The 16,512-nt window shown below is 44.5% G+C and overlaps 1 protein-coding gene and 2 pseudogenes across 1 annotated transcript in view; 1 reads left to right on the top strand and 2 right to left on the bottom strand.

Moving 5' to 3' along the window:
• Positions 1-2,767, bottom strand: part of LOC119334096 (probable LRR receptor-like serine/threonine-protein kinase At3g47570) — a 3,707-nt gene extending 940 nt beyond the window's left edge. Inside the window, exon 1 of the mRNA XM_037606752.1 lies at positions 91-2,767. Coding sequence (XP_037462649.1) covers positions 91-2,767 — 2,677 coding nt within the window. The remainder of the gene's footprint in view (positions 1-90) is intronic.
• A 5,899-nt stretch (positions 2,768-8,666) lies between these two features.
• LOC119334969 lies at positions 8,667-8,801 on the top strand (annotated as a pseudogene).
• A 411-nt stretch (positions 8,802-9,212) lies between these two features.
• Positions 9,213-12,341, bottom strand: LOC119334095 (annotated as a pseudogene).
• Positions 12,342-16,512: the final 4,171 nt, after the last annotated feature.

Here is a 16,512-nt window from a genome sequence, read left to right as displayed (position 1 = left end):
TGCGGGGAAGTTATGCACAGAAGTTGTTTCATGAACATATACCTAATCTGGTGTTATCATGTGAAGCATAGGGGGAGCATATTCAGTTACCTGGAGCAACATATCCAATGGATCCTCTTATTCTGATGGAGCTAAGGGAATTTGCAGAAGCTTCGCTTCCACCTTCATTAAGAATTCTAGCGATACCAAAATCCCCAATACGAGCCCTCATGTCACCAGTGAGAAGAATGTTGCTTGGCTTGAGATCGCAATGGATGATGGAAGGTTGGCAACCATTGTGTAGATAGTCTAAAGCATCCACAAGGTCAACAGCGATATCTAACCTCTGTGACAAGCTGAGTGCTCCATTTCTGTTTTGACTTTCAATGTCTGGGTGGATCCAGCGGTCTAAGCTGCCATTAGGCATGAGCTCGAAGACTAGTGCTCTGAAGTCTTGGCCTTGGTGGTTGATGCTTGAACAGCACGTGACGATTTTTACAAGGCAACGGTGCCTAACTCTTCTTAGTGCCTCACATTCATCCTGGAAGCTTTTGTAGGATCCGGATTGCTGCAGATTAAACACCTTCACAGCCGCAGCGAAATTTTCTAGAGTACCTTTGTATACAGTACCATATCTTCCCTTCCCGAGCAGATTGGCTTCTGAAAACCCATCCGTTGCTTTGAGTATGTCGTTGTATGAAACCATTGGAAGGTCAATCTTGGTCGTCTGAGGTGACCGTAGTTCTTTCCTCAACCCTGGCTTAAATTTTGTGTACAGAAATCCAGCTAAAGCAAGAGCTGCAAGGAAGACCAGGATACCTCCTGTTGTAGGGACAACTATTCTCAGAGACTTTGGCAAGCCTTTCTTGGAGCTTGGGCATTTTGGCAGTTGAATCTGTGGTATTCCACCACATAACTCATTGTCGCCAACAATTGATAGTCCAGTTAAATTCCTGAAAATCCCTTCTTTTGGTACCTCACCTTGTAAATTGTTGAAGGATATGTCGAGGTGGAACAGTGATGTTGAATAACCTAGGAGTTCAGGTATTGGCCCTGATAGATCATTATGTGCAAGATACAATTCCTCCAAGCTGGTAATATTGCTCAGGTCCCCTGGAATGCTTCCATTCAGTTTGTTGTTCGTCAAATTCAGCACAGTAAGCCCTTTTATGTTCTTCAAACTGGGAGGGATGTTTCCTTGGAATGAATTGCCATCCATTAAGAGGGTTTCCAGGACTACGCAGCCACCAATGGTTGCAGGTATTTTACCAGACAGTTGGTTCCCGGATAGAAGAAGCTGCCCGAGATTTACCAACTTACCAACTTCTGAAGGAAGAGGTCCCTTCAGCAAGTTGTAAGACAAAGCCAAATATATTGAGATCGATGATAGTTGCATAATTTCACTTGGAATTGTGCCATTAAGATGGTTTCTCGATAGATCTAGTTGTGAAAGTTTGGTCAATTTTCCGATGCTTGATGGGATTGGTCCCTCCAAGCTGTTGAAGCTTGCATCAAACTTAGACAGACCGGTGAGGTTTCCAATGGAGGACGGGATAAATCCTGATAAGTTGTTGTAGCCCAGGTGTAGCTCCTTCAATTGTGTAAGCTTCCCTATGCTATCAGGAATTATCCCGGTGAGTAAGTTGTGACCAAGATGAAGCACCTCCAGACCTATGAAATTTCCAATATCTGATGGGATAGTACCAGATATATTGTTGGCCAAAATACTTAGCTCTTGGATGTTTGTGGATAAGTTAGACACTGAGGTTGGCAATTGCCCCGAGAACCTGTTTTGTTCTATAGACATCAGTCGCAGCCTGCTACAGTTTGTCAAAGAAATAAGGAATTGCCATTCTCGCTCATTGTTTGCCTCGAACTTGTTCACATCCAGACAAAACCATCTAAGATACTGCAATCTTCCCAACTCCGAAGGGACAACCCCACTGAATCCGTTATTTGGAGCATCAAAAACCTGGAGTCTGGAGAGATTAGTTAGTGATGGAGGCACAACTCCAGTAAATTGATTGTCCCCCATTGCAAACTGTTGCATGTTTGGAAGGCCTCTCCCCAGATCAGCTGGTAGACGGCCGTGCAGGTTGTTGTCCGCCACATAAAATCTGTGCAGAGATGACTGGTTGTACAGCGAAAGAGGAAACAAACCTGAGAGGTTATTTATGGCCAGCTGAAGGAACTCGAGAGATGGGATGTTCCCAATGCCCTCAGGGATCGATCCCTGGAGATGGTTAGCTGCCAGGGACAAGATGGACACCTGGGAGAGGTTCCCTAGTGATGACGGGATGGTCCCGGTGAGGCTGTTGTTGTATAGGTGTACAAGACGTAGCGATTGCATGTTGCCGATCTCAGAAGGTATGCTTCCTTGCAACCCCTTATTGTCAGCAATTACCATCTTCCTGAGGCTGCTGCAGTGGCTAATGTTGCTTGGGATCGCACCGGTGAGCATGTTCCCTTGCAGGCCAAGGTACCTGAGGCGGTGGAGGGAGCCGATGCTGGGAGGGATCTTACCGTACAAGGGGTTGAGGCTCAAGTTGAGTGTGCGGAGGAACGTGAGGTTGCCGACGGCAGGGGAGATGGTGCCGGCGAGCCCCTGGGAGTTGAGGTCCAGAGCGACCACCCTCGATCGGTGCCTCTGGCTGCACGTGACGCCCTCCCAGGCGCAGTAACTGATGCTCCTGTTCCAGGAGGACAGCACCCTTGAATGGTCTGAAATCCTTTCCTTGAATGCTTCGAGAGCGCTCTCATCTCCGTCATGTGCGCGCGTCACCCCCATGGTGGAGAGCAGGAGAAGCACAAGACATTTGATTCCGACGAGGCGCCGTGGCAGCGGTGTACCCCTCCGCCACATGGTTCTGTGCGTGGTTATTTTCAGTCTCTCTTCCTTGGTATGGAACATTGGAGCTACAAGTTCTAGCTTTCTGATACAGAATTTGCACGATGTTGGTGTGCCTTTCGCGAAATTAAAATAGTACTGGTACCAAGTTGTCGATGTTAGTGACCTCGGACTGAATCTGACCACTTATGCAGCTGTGTTGAAACTGACGTGCTGTCCCTGATTAATTGCTCCTCAGCTGCACCTGGTCCCAGTGATGTAGTCCAGGAGGTCCCAATGCAATGAATAAAACAATCAAGACTGTCTCTGTCTGATGGGAACCAATTAGCCTGAATTCTTCTATGTTTTTTGTCAAAAAAAAAGAGTATAGATGAGAACGCGTGGCTGGTGTTTAGGGGCCCATAGTTGAACAAGTGCTCGTGTTGGATTTTTTTTGAAGGAAAAGGAAAGTTCGGTGTTTCGTTCCCTTTGAACTAGCCCTGAAGTTGAAGTTGAAGTTGCAGCATGTAGTTTCCCCAGTGAAGTTGATAATTCAACAAAAGAGGCCGGAAGTGCAACAGAATTGACTTTGGAAGACGAGTCTGCAAAGAGAGTTGGTGTATGTCTTGTGATGTACTGGATACTTTACACACACATTTCTTGAGTTTTGTTCTTCTCACGTAGCACCCCTCTTTCCCCTCTTGAATTAGCCCTGAGGTTGCAGCATGCCAGCATCTAGTTGATACCGACAAAGGATGATACTTCAGCAAAAGTGGCTGGAAGCGCAACACAAGTAACTTGGAAACAAAAGCCAGTGCTGAAATTTGGATTAAACAGTAGGCGAGCCGCGACTCGTTTCTTGCACTTAGCGGCTGGTTGATTCAGAAATTGGTTGACTGGAATAAAACTGATGGAAGGCATATGTTCTTGTGTTCTTTATACCCTAGACCACAGCAATGCTGTCACAAATGATAACGTGTATAAAGTGAATAATACAGTACCAGTTGATAGACTTTACATCACAACATAGTACAGATCTCAATAATATACTTGGAGAACCCATGGTTATCGGCATTTGGTAGTGGTTTCTTCATATGATTTAACATCACTTCACTGACTACTGAGGTAGGCATCTCTGATGGCATGCATCTCTTCATATGATTCGTCAAATTCAGTACAGTAAGCCCTTTGATGTTCTTCAAAGTGGGAGGGATGTTTCCTTGGAATGAATTGCCATCCATCAAGAGGGTTTCAGGACCACGCAGCCACCAATGGCTGCAGGTATTTTACCAGACAACTGGTTCCCTGATAGGATAAGCTGTTCGAGATTTACCAAATTGCCAATCTCTGAAGGTAGAGGTCCCTCCAGCAAGTTGTAAGACAAAGCCAAATAAATTGAGATGGATGATAGTTGCATAATTTCCTTTGGAATTGAGCCAGAAAGATGGTTCGTCGATATATCTAGTGCTGAAAGTTTTGTCAAATTTCCAATGCTTGATGGAATCGGTCCCTCCAAGCTGTTGAAGCTTGCACCAAGCCTATAAAGACCAGCGAGGTTTCCGATGGAAGAGGGGATGAATCCTGATAAGTTGTTGGAACTCAGATGTAGCCTCTTCAATTGTATAAGTTTCCCTATGGTCTCAGGAATGGCCCCAGTGAGCAAGTTGCCAGCAAGAATAAGCACCTCAAGACCTATCAAATTTCCAATATCTGATGGAATAGTACCAGATATATTGTTGTTAAAAATATCTAGCTCTTGGATGTTTGTGGACAAGTTAGACAATGAGGTTGGTAATTGCCCCGAGAACCTGTTCTGTTCTATATTTATCTGTTGCAACCTGCTACAGTTTGTCAAAGAAGTAAGGAATTGCCATTCTTGCTCATTGTTTGCCTCAAACTTGTTTCCAACCAGATTAAACCTTCTAAGATACTGCAATTTTCCCAAGTCTGAAGGGACAACCCCACTGAATCCGTTATTTGCAACATCAAAAAGCTGGAGTCTGGAGATATTAGTCAGTGATGGAGGCACAACTCCAGTGAATCGGTTATTCCCAAATCCAAACTGCTGTATGCTAGGAAGGCTTCTTCCCAGATGAGCTGGTAGACGGCCATGCAGGTAGTTGTCCGTCACAAAAAACATGTACAGAGATGACTGGTTGTACAGCGAAAGAGGAAGCAAACCTGAGAGGTTGTTCATGGCCAGCTGAAGGAACCCGAGATGTGCATTGTTCCCAATGCTCTCGGGGATTGATCCCTCGAGATGGTTAGCTGCCAGGGACAAGATGGTCACCTGTGAGAGGTTCCCAAGTGATGAGGGGATGGTCCCAGTGAGGCTGTTGTTGTATAGGTGTACAACATGTAGCGATTGCATGTTGCCGATCTCAGAAGGTATGCTTCCTTGCAACCCCTTGTTGTCAGCAATTATCATCACCCTGAGGTTGGTGCAGCGGCTAATGTTGCTTGGGATCGCACCAGTGAGCATGTTCCCTTGGAGTCCAAGGTACTTGAGACGGCGGAGGGAGCCGATGCTGGGAGGAATCTTGCCGTGCAAGGGATTGAGGCTCAAGTTGAGCGTGCGGAGGAACGTGAGGTTGCCGATGGCAGGGGAGATAGTGCCGGAGATCCCCTGAGAGTTTAGGTCCAGAGCAACCACCCTCGACCGATGTCTCCGGCTGCACGTGACGCCCTCCCAGGCACAGTAGCTGATGCTCCGGTTCCAGGAGGCCAGCACCCCGGAATGGTCTGAAATCCTTTCCTTGAAAGCCGTGAGAGCTCCCTCGTCGTCGTCGTGTGCGTGCATGACCCCCATGGTGGAGAGTAGGAGAAGCACAAGACATCTGATTCCGAAGAGGCGCCGTGGCAGCGGTGTACCCCTCCGCCACATGGTTTGCTGCATCGGGCTGGTTATTTGGGTGGTTCTTTTCTCTCTCTCCTCGGTATGGATCATTGGAGCTACAAGCTCTTTCTTTCTGATACAGAATTTGGATGATGCCGGCGAGCCTTTTGCCGGATTAAATTAGTACCGGTACCATTATTCATGTTAGTGACCTAGGACTGAATTTGACCACTTCTGCACCTGTGCCGAAACTGACTTGCTCTCCCTGATTAAAATACAGAATTTGGATGATGCCGGCGAGCCTTTTGCCGGATTAAATTAGTACCGGTACCATTGCGGAAACTGACTTGGTCTCCCTGATTAAATGCTCCTGAGCTGCACCTGCCCCCCATGATGTAGTCCAGGAGGCCCCAGTGATTTATCAAGGCGCGGTGCAATGAATGAAACAATCGGGTCCATCTGTTTGATGGAAACCAATTAGCATTAGTTCTTCTATGTTTTTATTACTCCCTTCGATCCATATTAATTGACTTTGGGATGCAAAGCAGGTCCCGTTTAAACCCACTTATGGTCTTAACAGTTCAATAATTTGTTTTTTTTTTCCAGGGAGAATGAACTATCAAGCTAGATAAAGCTAACTAAACGGGACTTGTGGACGCTGTTTATTTGCCATTTACATCCCGCTGTGCAAGCTTCCCTATGCTCTCATGAATTATCCCATTGAGCAAGTTGCGACCAAGAACAAGCACCTCCAGGCCTATCAAGTTTCCGATATCCGATGGGATAGTGCCAGATATATTGTTGGCAAAAATATTTAGCTCTTGTATGTTTCTGGACAAGTTAGACAATGAGGTTGGCAATTGCCCCGAAAAACCTGTTCTGTTCTATTGACATCAGTTGCAACCTGCTACAGTTTGTCAAAGAAGGAATTGCCATTTTTGTTCATTGTTTTGCCTGATGGGAACAATCAAAACTGCCTGATGAGAACCAATGATAAGTTTTTCTATTCCTTATGTAGGAAGAAAACAGAAGTTCAGGGTGAAGAAGGAAAGAACAGGTGGCTGTTTTGTGGCGTGTGTTGGATCTTTTTAAGGAAAAGGGAAGTTGAGTGCTCATTCACCCCCTTTGATCAGCACTGTGACTGAGCCAACAAAAACAACTTTTGAAGATTAGCAGCACAGGCAGTTCCAGCACAACACTGAGACCAACTTCAGCAAATGAAGAAGGTCAAGGAAAAGGGAAGTTGGGTGATTATTCCCTGAACCTGCAGCAAGAAGCTGAGCCCACAAGGTGGGACACTGGGACAGTGCTTTAACAGAGAGCGCTGGAAATGCAACAAAAGTAGCTTAGCCAACAAAGTGGACTGGAAATTCGACAGAATTAACTTTGAAGAAGTGAGCCAGCAAAGAGAAGAAGCGCATGTTTTTTTTATGTTATATCATATAGCAACTTTTTTTTTACTTCATTATCATGTACGGAACTCAATTTTGTTCTTATTTATTAGCTGGCAGTGTGCTGGCCACTTTTCCAATGTTTTTTTTTCTGTTGGGTTAATAACCGTGGAGCTTTTCCCCTGGACCAGTTTAATTGTATTTCGGAAAATGCTGCATGGGTATACACTTTTTGATGTAAAAAATAGAGAATACAAGTATACTGGAAAAACAACTTAACAAAGTTTCTCAGGTATTCCCTAAAAACATTTCTCGGATACTTACCAAAAAAGAAAATTCCATCTTCTTTGCGGAAGAAAACGAAATTAATTCGAAATCACAGGGAATAAAAACGAAAAGCCTTTTTTTATGCAAAGAAAAAAAGAGAGAGCAGATTTTTGCAACGAAAAAGGAAAGAAAAGACATACGAAACAGGTACTTCTCATATGGGCTGGCTGAGCTCTGTCTACGTATCTCACTCAGATGGGCCGCGCTGTGTCTATTCTCCAGCCCAACCGCATGGGCCAACGACCCCACGAGCCTGCGACCGAGAGGAGGCGCTGCGCTCAGGGCCGGTCCTGACTTTTCAGAGGCCTGGGGCGAACTTAAAAAGTGGGCCTAATATAGTGAAAAATATATATTACATCGATGCATAGCACAATCGGTGCAAAAAAAAAGATACAAAGCACAACATTTTTATGCCTAAAAAACATCCTTTTTTCATTACTAAATAAAATATATCGGATCTAACTTATCTGCTAGCATTTTCTTTCTTCTTTCTCAAAATCATGTTTTTAGCCAACATTTTACAAGAAAGGAGTCGAAATACCTGAATTTGTCTGATGAAAAATAGAAAAAATCCAGCTATCCAATCCCAAGCATATTAGGTCTTCCTAGGGTCCTCGTATCCTCAAATGAACAACCCCGTACAGAAATAGAAGATCAGTCAGGGAATCGCTGAAAAACAAAGAAAAACAGTACAAAAATCAAGCGCAAAAGGACTATGAAATTACAAGAACTTTGTAGGCCTTTGACCCAAGAAAATGTCCTGCTGCAACTTGCAAAGTAACTGAGCTTATGAAGTGTTGTCTCTCCTGTGGCCGTCCGCTAGATGAGAATAGTTATAGGCAAATCCATAGAGGAGTGAGATGGAGAAACTGAAAGGGTATCAAAGGAATCAAGTATAGCAGCAATATCCATTAATTTGCTAGGCATGCTGCATGCTTCGGGAGTAGGAGCAGAACGGGGAACGAGGATACAGGAATAAGAAACGACGGCGGCTGGTGTTATGAGATGGATCGATTGAAACGAGACTGGGATTGTGCCTTTCACAATTCAAGTAACCTACTAGTTTTTTTAACAGTACGTGCGCTACATGCTTTAAGGCCCGTCTTGTTCGGTTGTGTAGTATATATAATTATATATGCATAGGGTCGGGGCCCCCAATCGGGCTGGGCCCTAGGGCGTCGCCCTTCTTGCCCCTACCCAGGGCCGGCCCTGGCTGCGCTGCTGCGCGCCCCCCTACATTAGTCCCACCTTGCTAGTTCGCGGGGAGCGGCACCGGTTTATAAGGCGAGGCGCTGCAGCTTGTAGCACGACCTTACTTGAACATGATCTGTTCTATAGGCTCGTACCGCTGCATCCTTTACCAATAAGGAGGCAAGCACTCAAGTCTGGTTGATGACCTCTGACCTCTGTGCAGGGTGGCCTAGAGGTTGTCTGACAGACTCTAAAAACTTTTTTTCCTTCCTATTTGAATTTTTTTCCGGCAGAAAAATCTCTTCATCTGAAATTAGGTGCACTTTTGTTTATGAAAAGTACCACATTTCAAATTATGTAACAGCAGTGGCAGGAGAGCCAAACAAAATGGATCATCAAAGCTTCTATCAGACTGAAGATGGAACACATCAAAGATTAACCAACACATTGTCTTTTATTTTCTCTTTTGCACAGACACAGTACGACAGAAGAACCCGGCAACACCGGTTCACAACACCAACTATCATTGTTCATCGGTATTACATACGATATTCATTTCACTGTTACACATTTTTATTCATGGCTACACCCACAGAGCACATATTCAGTTCATGCTGCACCCTCCTTGGCTCGATCTGACACCAACCGAGGCGGGTGAGCCACTGGTTCTCTCCTTATTGCCCATCTACATGCTCGGCTTCATCTTGAGCCGCGACGCCAGCTTCTGCCCGAGGGACGCGTCACACTGCAAACAGCATTGGTAAAAGCATGGTTGGTTTCAGTGTGTTTCAATAATCCCAGATACATGTAACAGTAGAGCAGTGTGCATGGTCAACTGAAAATAAAGAACAAAAGTGTACCTGTGACCAGTATGACACCCAGATGCCCTGGATTTCATGGGTTACGCGAGCATCAGTGAGCGCATCAACCCACCGCTGGAGGAAACGGTCTTGCCTGCGTGTTCATATAAGAAACAGTTCGGTTAGCAACGCTGCTTGATTTCTTCTATGTGCCTAAAGACTTGAAACAAATCAAACTGAGTTTGGGATGGAACCTGGCAGGGTCGAAGGAACGGTATCTCTCGCCAGCCTGCTTGAAATTGTTCTCTTTCTCGATAATACACCGCAGTTCCAAAATTACAAATGTAGCAAACAATTTGTCAAAACACATGGTAGGAGTTTAATTCACAGAGTATTTTAGTCATCATTAGCAAATAGCAATAAATAATAACTGGAAACAGTTTGGCTACATGCAAAGGGACTGGCAGTAGTACGAATAGAATTAGAATTCTAACATTCCAATTTGCATACCTTTTCCCGGCAGCCAGACAGAACACGAGGAGGAATAGGGTACTGTTCAGCATGACGAGTAGAATCAAACCTTGAAGGGAAGTAGTTCACCTGAAAATCAAGCCAAATATATGTAACTGCAGTGAACTTGAAACATAACTTAACTATACATTATTTCTGTCAATCGGAGGAAATACTGCATCATGCAAGCAGAAGGGGATGCAAAAGTTTTAAAGAACAATGTACCTCCTCATCCCTGTGCATGAAATTCATTAAGCCACCATGATGGTTGTTGTGGTGAGCACATTTCGGGGCATTCACAGGAAGCATCAAGTAGTTTGGACCGAGACGGTGCCTTTGGGTATCAGCATAGGAAAAATCCTTGTCTGGAGCAGCTTATCATCAGAGTAGTGGATTCCAGGGACAGTGACTGCTGGGCAGAAAGCAAGCTGTTCGTTTTCTGCGAAGAAATTATCGATGTTCTTGTTCAGGACCATCCGTCCAACTGGTTGCAGTGGGATGATATCCTCTGGCCAGGTCTTGGTGACATCAAGAGGGTCAAAGTCAAATCTATCCTCATGATCAGCATCAATGGTCTGAATGAAGAGCTTCCATTCTGGGTAATTCCCAGCTGCAATAGCATCAGTCAAGTCCTTTGTGGCATGGGTGTGGCAGGTGCCTCCAACAGTAACGGCTTCATCATCTAAGAGGCACTTGACACCACATGTAGGCTTCCAATGGAACTTAACAAGGTGAGCCTTTCCATCCCTGCTGATCAAGGTGTAGGTGTTGACACCAAAACCGTCCATGTGCCTGTAGTTGAGTGGGATGCCAACATCATCAAAGAGGAAGGTGAACATGTGCAGACTCTCCGGGTGGTGCGAGAAGAAGTCAACTATTCTCCAGTTCTCCTGCATGTTGGTCCTATCTACATCCAGTTAGTGCTAAGAGCTAATCTACAGAAGAGTAACGGACCACCAGATAGTCCAGACAGATCACTATCTAGGAGCCTCCAATCGTCTCACATGATCGGATAATCACTATGATTGGATCGCGACAAGCCGTGTGAAAAAGGTATTGCTTCTTATCTTCCCCATTGATTGAGCAATCCTATGGCATGGCAGTGACTGACGAAAATATCAAGCGTCTTATGTTTGCAACAAAAGTTTTGTCAGGCTGGACCATGGAACACGGCATGTTGTGAAGCTACAAGGAGTGCCCACAGCATTCAACCAAGTGCTTACAGAAACCAAACCTAATCCGGTAGGTGAATATATCGAATACTAGTAGATGTAAATGGCATGTGAATTGACAGCAGATCCGAGACAATCGAGCCGAATAGCCCCTGAATCTGTGCACCGTATGCTTGAATTATTTTTTATTATCAATAACTCTAAGATTTTTCCTTGGACAAATTTAGTTTGCATTGCTGACAATGCTGCATGGGCAGTACGTTTGTAAGTAATGGCTGGGTGTTGTTATCTACCATTTTCTTCTCAAGTAAAGAAAGATGGTAGTACGAACTAAGAAAATAATACGAGCACTGAAAAGAAGAACTAGTTTCTCTGCTATTCCTGCCAAAAATAAGCATTTATTGGATACATTCTTTTCTCAACTCGGCTGGCCACCAACATTCTTTTCTCAGTTTATTTTTAGTTTTCATTTTTTTATTTTAGACTTTACATGTGCACCTATTGCACAACCTGCAAATTATTAGATTTTGAGCCTTAGAGTAGTAAAATAGAGTAATATTAGCAAAATTAAAAAAAAATAAAAAGACTAATAAAAGAAAAGAAAAAATATTAGGTAAAGAAAAAAAGTTTGTTTATTTTTAGTTTTTATTTTATACTTTACATGTGCACCTGTTGCACAACCTGCAAAATATTAATATATGAGCCTTAGAGTAGTAAGAAGGAAAAAAATATTAGGAAAATAAAAATTAAAAAGAGTAATAAAAGAAAGTCTAGTGGGCGGCCGGCCGCCCTGGGATCGCTAGCCAGCGGCCACCCGAAAAAGGAAACCACCTGGTCCCCCCTCGAGCGAAAGAGGAAACAGTCCCCCGCTCGCCCACGTGGTCCACCTGGTCCCCGCCCGTCGGAGCGAAAAAGGCAACTGCCCCGCCCGCCAGCTGGCCGCGGGATCACGTGCACCCTCCTCGCCAAACCATGCCCCGCGGGATCACGTGCACCCTCCTCGCCAAACTGCGCCCTGGCTATCTTCTTCTTCCTCACGAAAGAAGGAGGATCTGCCCAGGTTGCAGAATCCACGCCATCGCTCGCCCCCACGCCTCAGCCCCACCGACGATGCCTTCTTCTTCTGCACGCCAGAAACAGATCCAAACGCAATCGCCCCCAGCCCTTCTTCCTCCTCCTAGACAGCCGCCATGGGAGCCCCAAAGTAGGAGCTGCTTCAAGATCTAAAGGGCAGGGTGGTCAGAGCCATACCAGGCAGTAAGATCGAGCAGGTAAGCCCCCTCTCCACTTCACTCCCCCCTTCTCCATGGATCCATGGAGAATCTGCTTCAAAAAAGAGGTGAATCTGGCACATCACACCAGATGTTAAACATGCTGGATGTGTTAAACATGCCAAAAACTACCACCTGGATGTGTTAAAACAAGCCAACTAAAAACGAGTTCTCTGACCAATTAAAACATGATTAAAGCCAACTTCTAGTTATTGTTTGCAAAATGAACAAAAAATTGACTGCCCAATGCTTTGTTGAACATGTGCAACGAAAAATTCATAAATGTGCAACTGAACATGCATCCCAGCCAACTAAACATGTATCCTGGCCAACTAAACATGTATCCTGCCAACTAAACATATATTTGGCAATACATGTTTCTGAGTGAACACTTTGGAAAAAATGTAGTATATGTGGAAATAAAAAACATGTTTTCTGGCCAACTAAACATGCATGTTGGCCAAAAACTGATGACCAACTAAGACATATATTCTAGGCAACTAAGACATCTATTCTAGCCAACTGAATGCATTAACTGTCCAACTGAACATGCATGTTGGCCACAAACTGAAAAAATGCAACCTGACCAGCTGAGACATCTATTTTAGCCAACTAAAAGCATTGAATGTCCAACTGAATATGTATGCTGGCCAAGTGGAAATCCTGGAAATTGAGACATCTATTCTAGCGAAAACCAGAAATCTGTAGTGCAACAGGAAAAACATAGGAACTTTTGTCCATGGCTAATGAAGCCACAAACCATATTAACATATTCACACACGTAATCTTGTCCCACGCATATATTCTGGTCCCACACCTATTGCAAACCATATTAATATGTTCAAATATACCAGATCTAGAACCATATTAACTATAATCTGTCCTCCAATTCTTCTTTCTTCTTTCACCTGGATTTTCCTTCTCAAATGTAGCATCCAATTATGTGCAGAAAAATCTGAAAAGAGCTCCTTGCGAAACGGAAACCTACAGATCATTGCAACAAAACAAAACGGGAAAAGGTAAGAAAAACTCTGTAGCAAAAAGAAGTCATGCTCTTGCCAGTTATTTACTGCAAACTGTGCAACTAACATAACAACTCTGTGCAAACAAAAAAAATTCATAACTGTTATAATAAAAGATTATGCTATGGTCATGTTGCTTTTAGGTTGTTTGAAACACAATTTTTCTGTGGGTACCAACTGATGACATCAATTTCTTCTTTTTTTATATGTGCAGGGAGTGTGTGGCAGCATCCAAAAACAAAAGGAAAAAATGCTTGATCTTAATGAGTTGCCTCCAGATCTCAATGAGCTTCCTCATGATATGGATCAGCAGCAACCCAGCATACAACAAGGAAACTGGACAGAAAATGGTTGATCTGTTTACTACACGCAGGCAAGTCGTGATGGTAACCCTACGGGCCATGACAATGTGGCAGGCCAGTCATCAGCCCATGGTGCCCCTGTGGTGGTGTCTTTGCAGTCAGAGAGCCATACTCTTGATGACACAGGAACCAAGGCAAATGTTCCTGGTCCAACCAGGACTGAGCTAGGAGCTCGGGCTGTTGACGGAGCTGTGCAAGTAGAAGAAGGAGAGGATGAGGCTGGTTCTCAACCTATGAAACCCTATGTTGGCATGATGTTTGACAGCCTTCAAATTGCTAAGGATCACTACAACAGTTACGCACTACGGATGGGTTTCTCTATCAAGATGAACACCTCTAGACGGACACACCGCACCAATGAATTGATAAAACAACAGTTTTGCTGCAACAAGTTCAAGAAGCCCAAAGCTGATGATGGAGGAGCTGAGGCTCCTCCTTACCTGGACCCTATTCCAGATCCAACATCTGTTAACAGTGATGATGAGATGGAAGAAGAACCTCCAATATTTGCTGAAGAGGAGGCTGGTACTAGTAAGAAGAAGAAGAAGCGCAAACGCGAGACAATAAAGCAGACTGAATGCAAGGCGAAAATGTTGGTGAAGCTGATAGATGGGCGATGGGAGGTGACGCACTTTGTTCGTGACCACAATCATCCGCTCGTGAACAAACCTTCATTGTCCAAATACTTGAGATCCTACCAAGGCATCTCACCTGATGAAAAGGAGTTTCTGCGCATCTTGTATAACTGCAACTTGACTACAGGTGTGGTGTTTCTCTATATCCCTTGAAAAATTAAGTTTCCCTCTAGGCAGTCCAGTGTGCAACTGAAATGGCTTAACTATGAAACTGCTGTCCTACTTTCCATGCTTTTTATATTTCACTTTTGGTGCTTCTTGTGCAACTAGATTGTCTTTACTGTGCAAATACACAATGTCCTGTATGCAAAAATTGCAAAATGTTTTTAAAAAAGTGCAGCTAGGTGTCCATTTCCTGTGATTATCTTCTGTGCCAACACGTGTCCTATTACTGTGCAGCTGGATGTGCGCATTTGTGCAACTAAAAAAAGGATATACTGTTTGTTTTTGTATTATGCAGGACGAATGATGCATGTAATGGCAGAGTTCTATGGATCTGAGATGATGGTGCCGTTCGGACCAAAGGCAATAACAAATCTTTGTACAAGTTTCCATAGAGATGACACAAAGAAGGGTGATCTGATTGAGACAATTGCGCACTTCAAGGATATACAAAAAACCGATCCAGACTTCTTCTATAAGGTGAAATATGATGAAGAGGACAGAGTTGTCAACATATTTTGGGTGGACGGCTTAGCTCGAAAAGCTTACGCGGAGGCGTACCACGATTGCATATCGTTTGACACCACCTACATGACCAACTTGTACAATATGCCGTTCGCGCCCTTCATAGGAATAAACCGACATGGCCAATCTTTCATGCTGGGTTGCGCGTTTGTGAGGCAGGAGTTGGCATCGAGCTTTGATTGGGTCTTTGGAGCATTCCTAGAGGCTATGGATGGCAAACCTCCTGACAACTTCATCACCGATCAGGATGGTGCGATAAGGCAGTCAATACAGAGCATCTTTCCAACCATCGTGCACCGTTGTTGTCGATGGCACATCATGAAAAAGGCCCAGGAAAAGGTTGGTTGGTTGCTGTGCCGGAATCCAGGACTCTCTGATGATTTCAACAAGTGTGTTGACTTCAGCTTCACTATAGACGAGTTTGAGCAGAATTGGGCTGGGTTAATGATGAAGTATGAGGCTATGGCATGCATGCACTTTGAGAAGTTGTACGAATACAGGTCAACTTGGGTGCCGTGCTACTTCAAACACAGGTTCTTTCCCTTCCTCCAGTCTACACAGCGTAGTGAGGGGTTCAACGCCGTCCTCAAAAGATATGTGAACCCACACAACTCAATGCTGAACTTCGTCAAGCAATATAAAAAAATACAGAACCACATCCTTGCCAAGGAAGGCTGCAATGATTACAGGACACAACACCTTGAGATTGAGTTGTGGTCCAACTTCCCAATAGAGAAGCAAGCTTACAAAACCTATACTAGAGACCTTTACCGCAAGTTTAGAGAAGAGTTTGAGCTGATTGGACGTTATAATGCATTCCAAGTTGGTGCTGATGCGTTTGAGCTCAGACCGAACCAGGAATTTATTGCGAAATATGGTTCTTGAAACTACTTGGTGCAGGCAAGGGTGGAGGAGGGTTCCTATTTGTGTGAGTGTTGTAAAATGGACAAGGACGGCATCCTTTGTTGCCACATCCTCAAGGTGTTCACCCATGTTGGCGTTGATGTCATACCGGAAAGGTACCTGTTAAGACGGTGGACACCTACTGCTGTACCTAGTGCGCCAAGGACTAGTTATGAGCAACCGGATGAAATGCCTCCTCAATCAAAGAAGCAGATAAGGGAGAGGAACATAATATACGATTTTCGGAAACTAGCAAAGTTTGCGAGTGGTTCTGATCCAGCACAATCTATTGTATACAAGCATATGCGTGCAGCACGTACCGAGATCGGCCACCTGAACAAGTCCAAGAAAAAGAAAAAACCGACTGCTGCAACGGGGCCATCAGATGATGGCAACCCTCGAGGACCTCCACCACCTCCAGGCAGCAATCAGGGGGCTCATCATCCAGGTAATTACCCGTCCCAACTCCTGATCTAACTAGGTGTGTAACTTCAGTTGCACACATCATTGTGCCCAGTTGCACACACCATGGTAGCCACTTGGACAGAACATACTGCCTAGTTGCGCATGCTGTGTTAGTTCAAGCATCAAGATAACAC

Source organism: Triticum dicoccoides, chromosome 7A, assembly GCF_002162155.2.
Source record: "Triticum dicoccoides isolate Atlit2015 ecotype Zavitan chromosome 7A, WEW_v2.0, whole genome shotgun sequence".
Taxonomy (NCBI): Eukaryota; Viridiplantae; Streptophyta; class Magnoliopsida; order Poales; family Poaceae; genus Triticum; species Triticum dicoccoides.
This window is presented reverse-complemented; position numbering and strand designations above follow the sequence as displayed.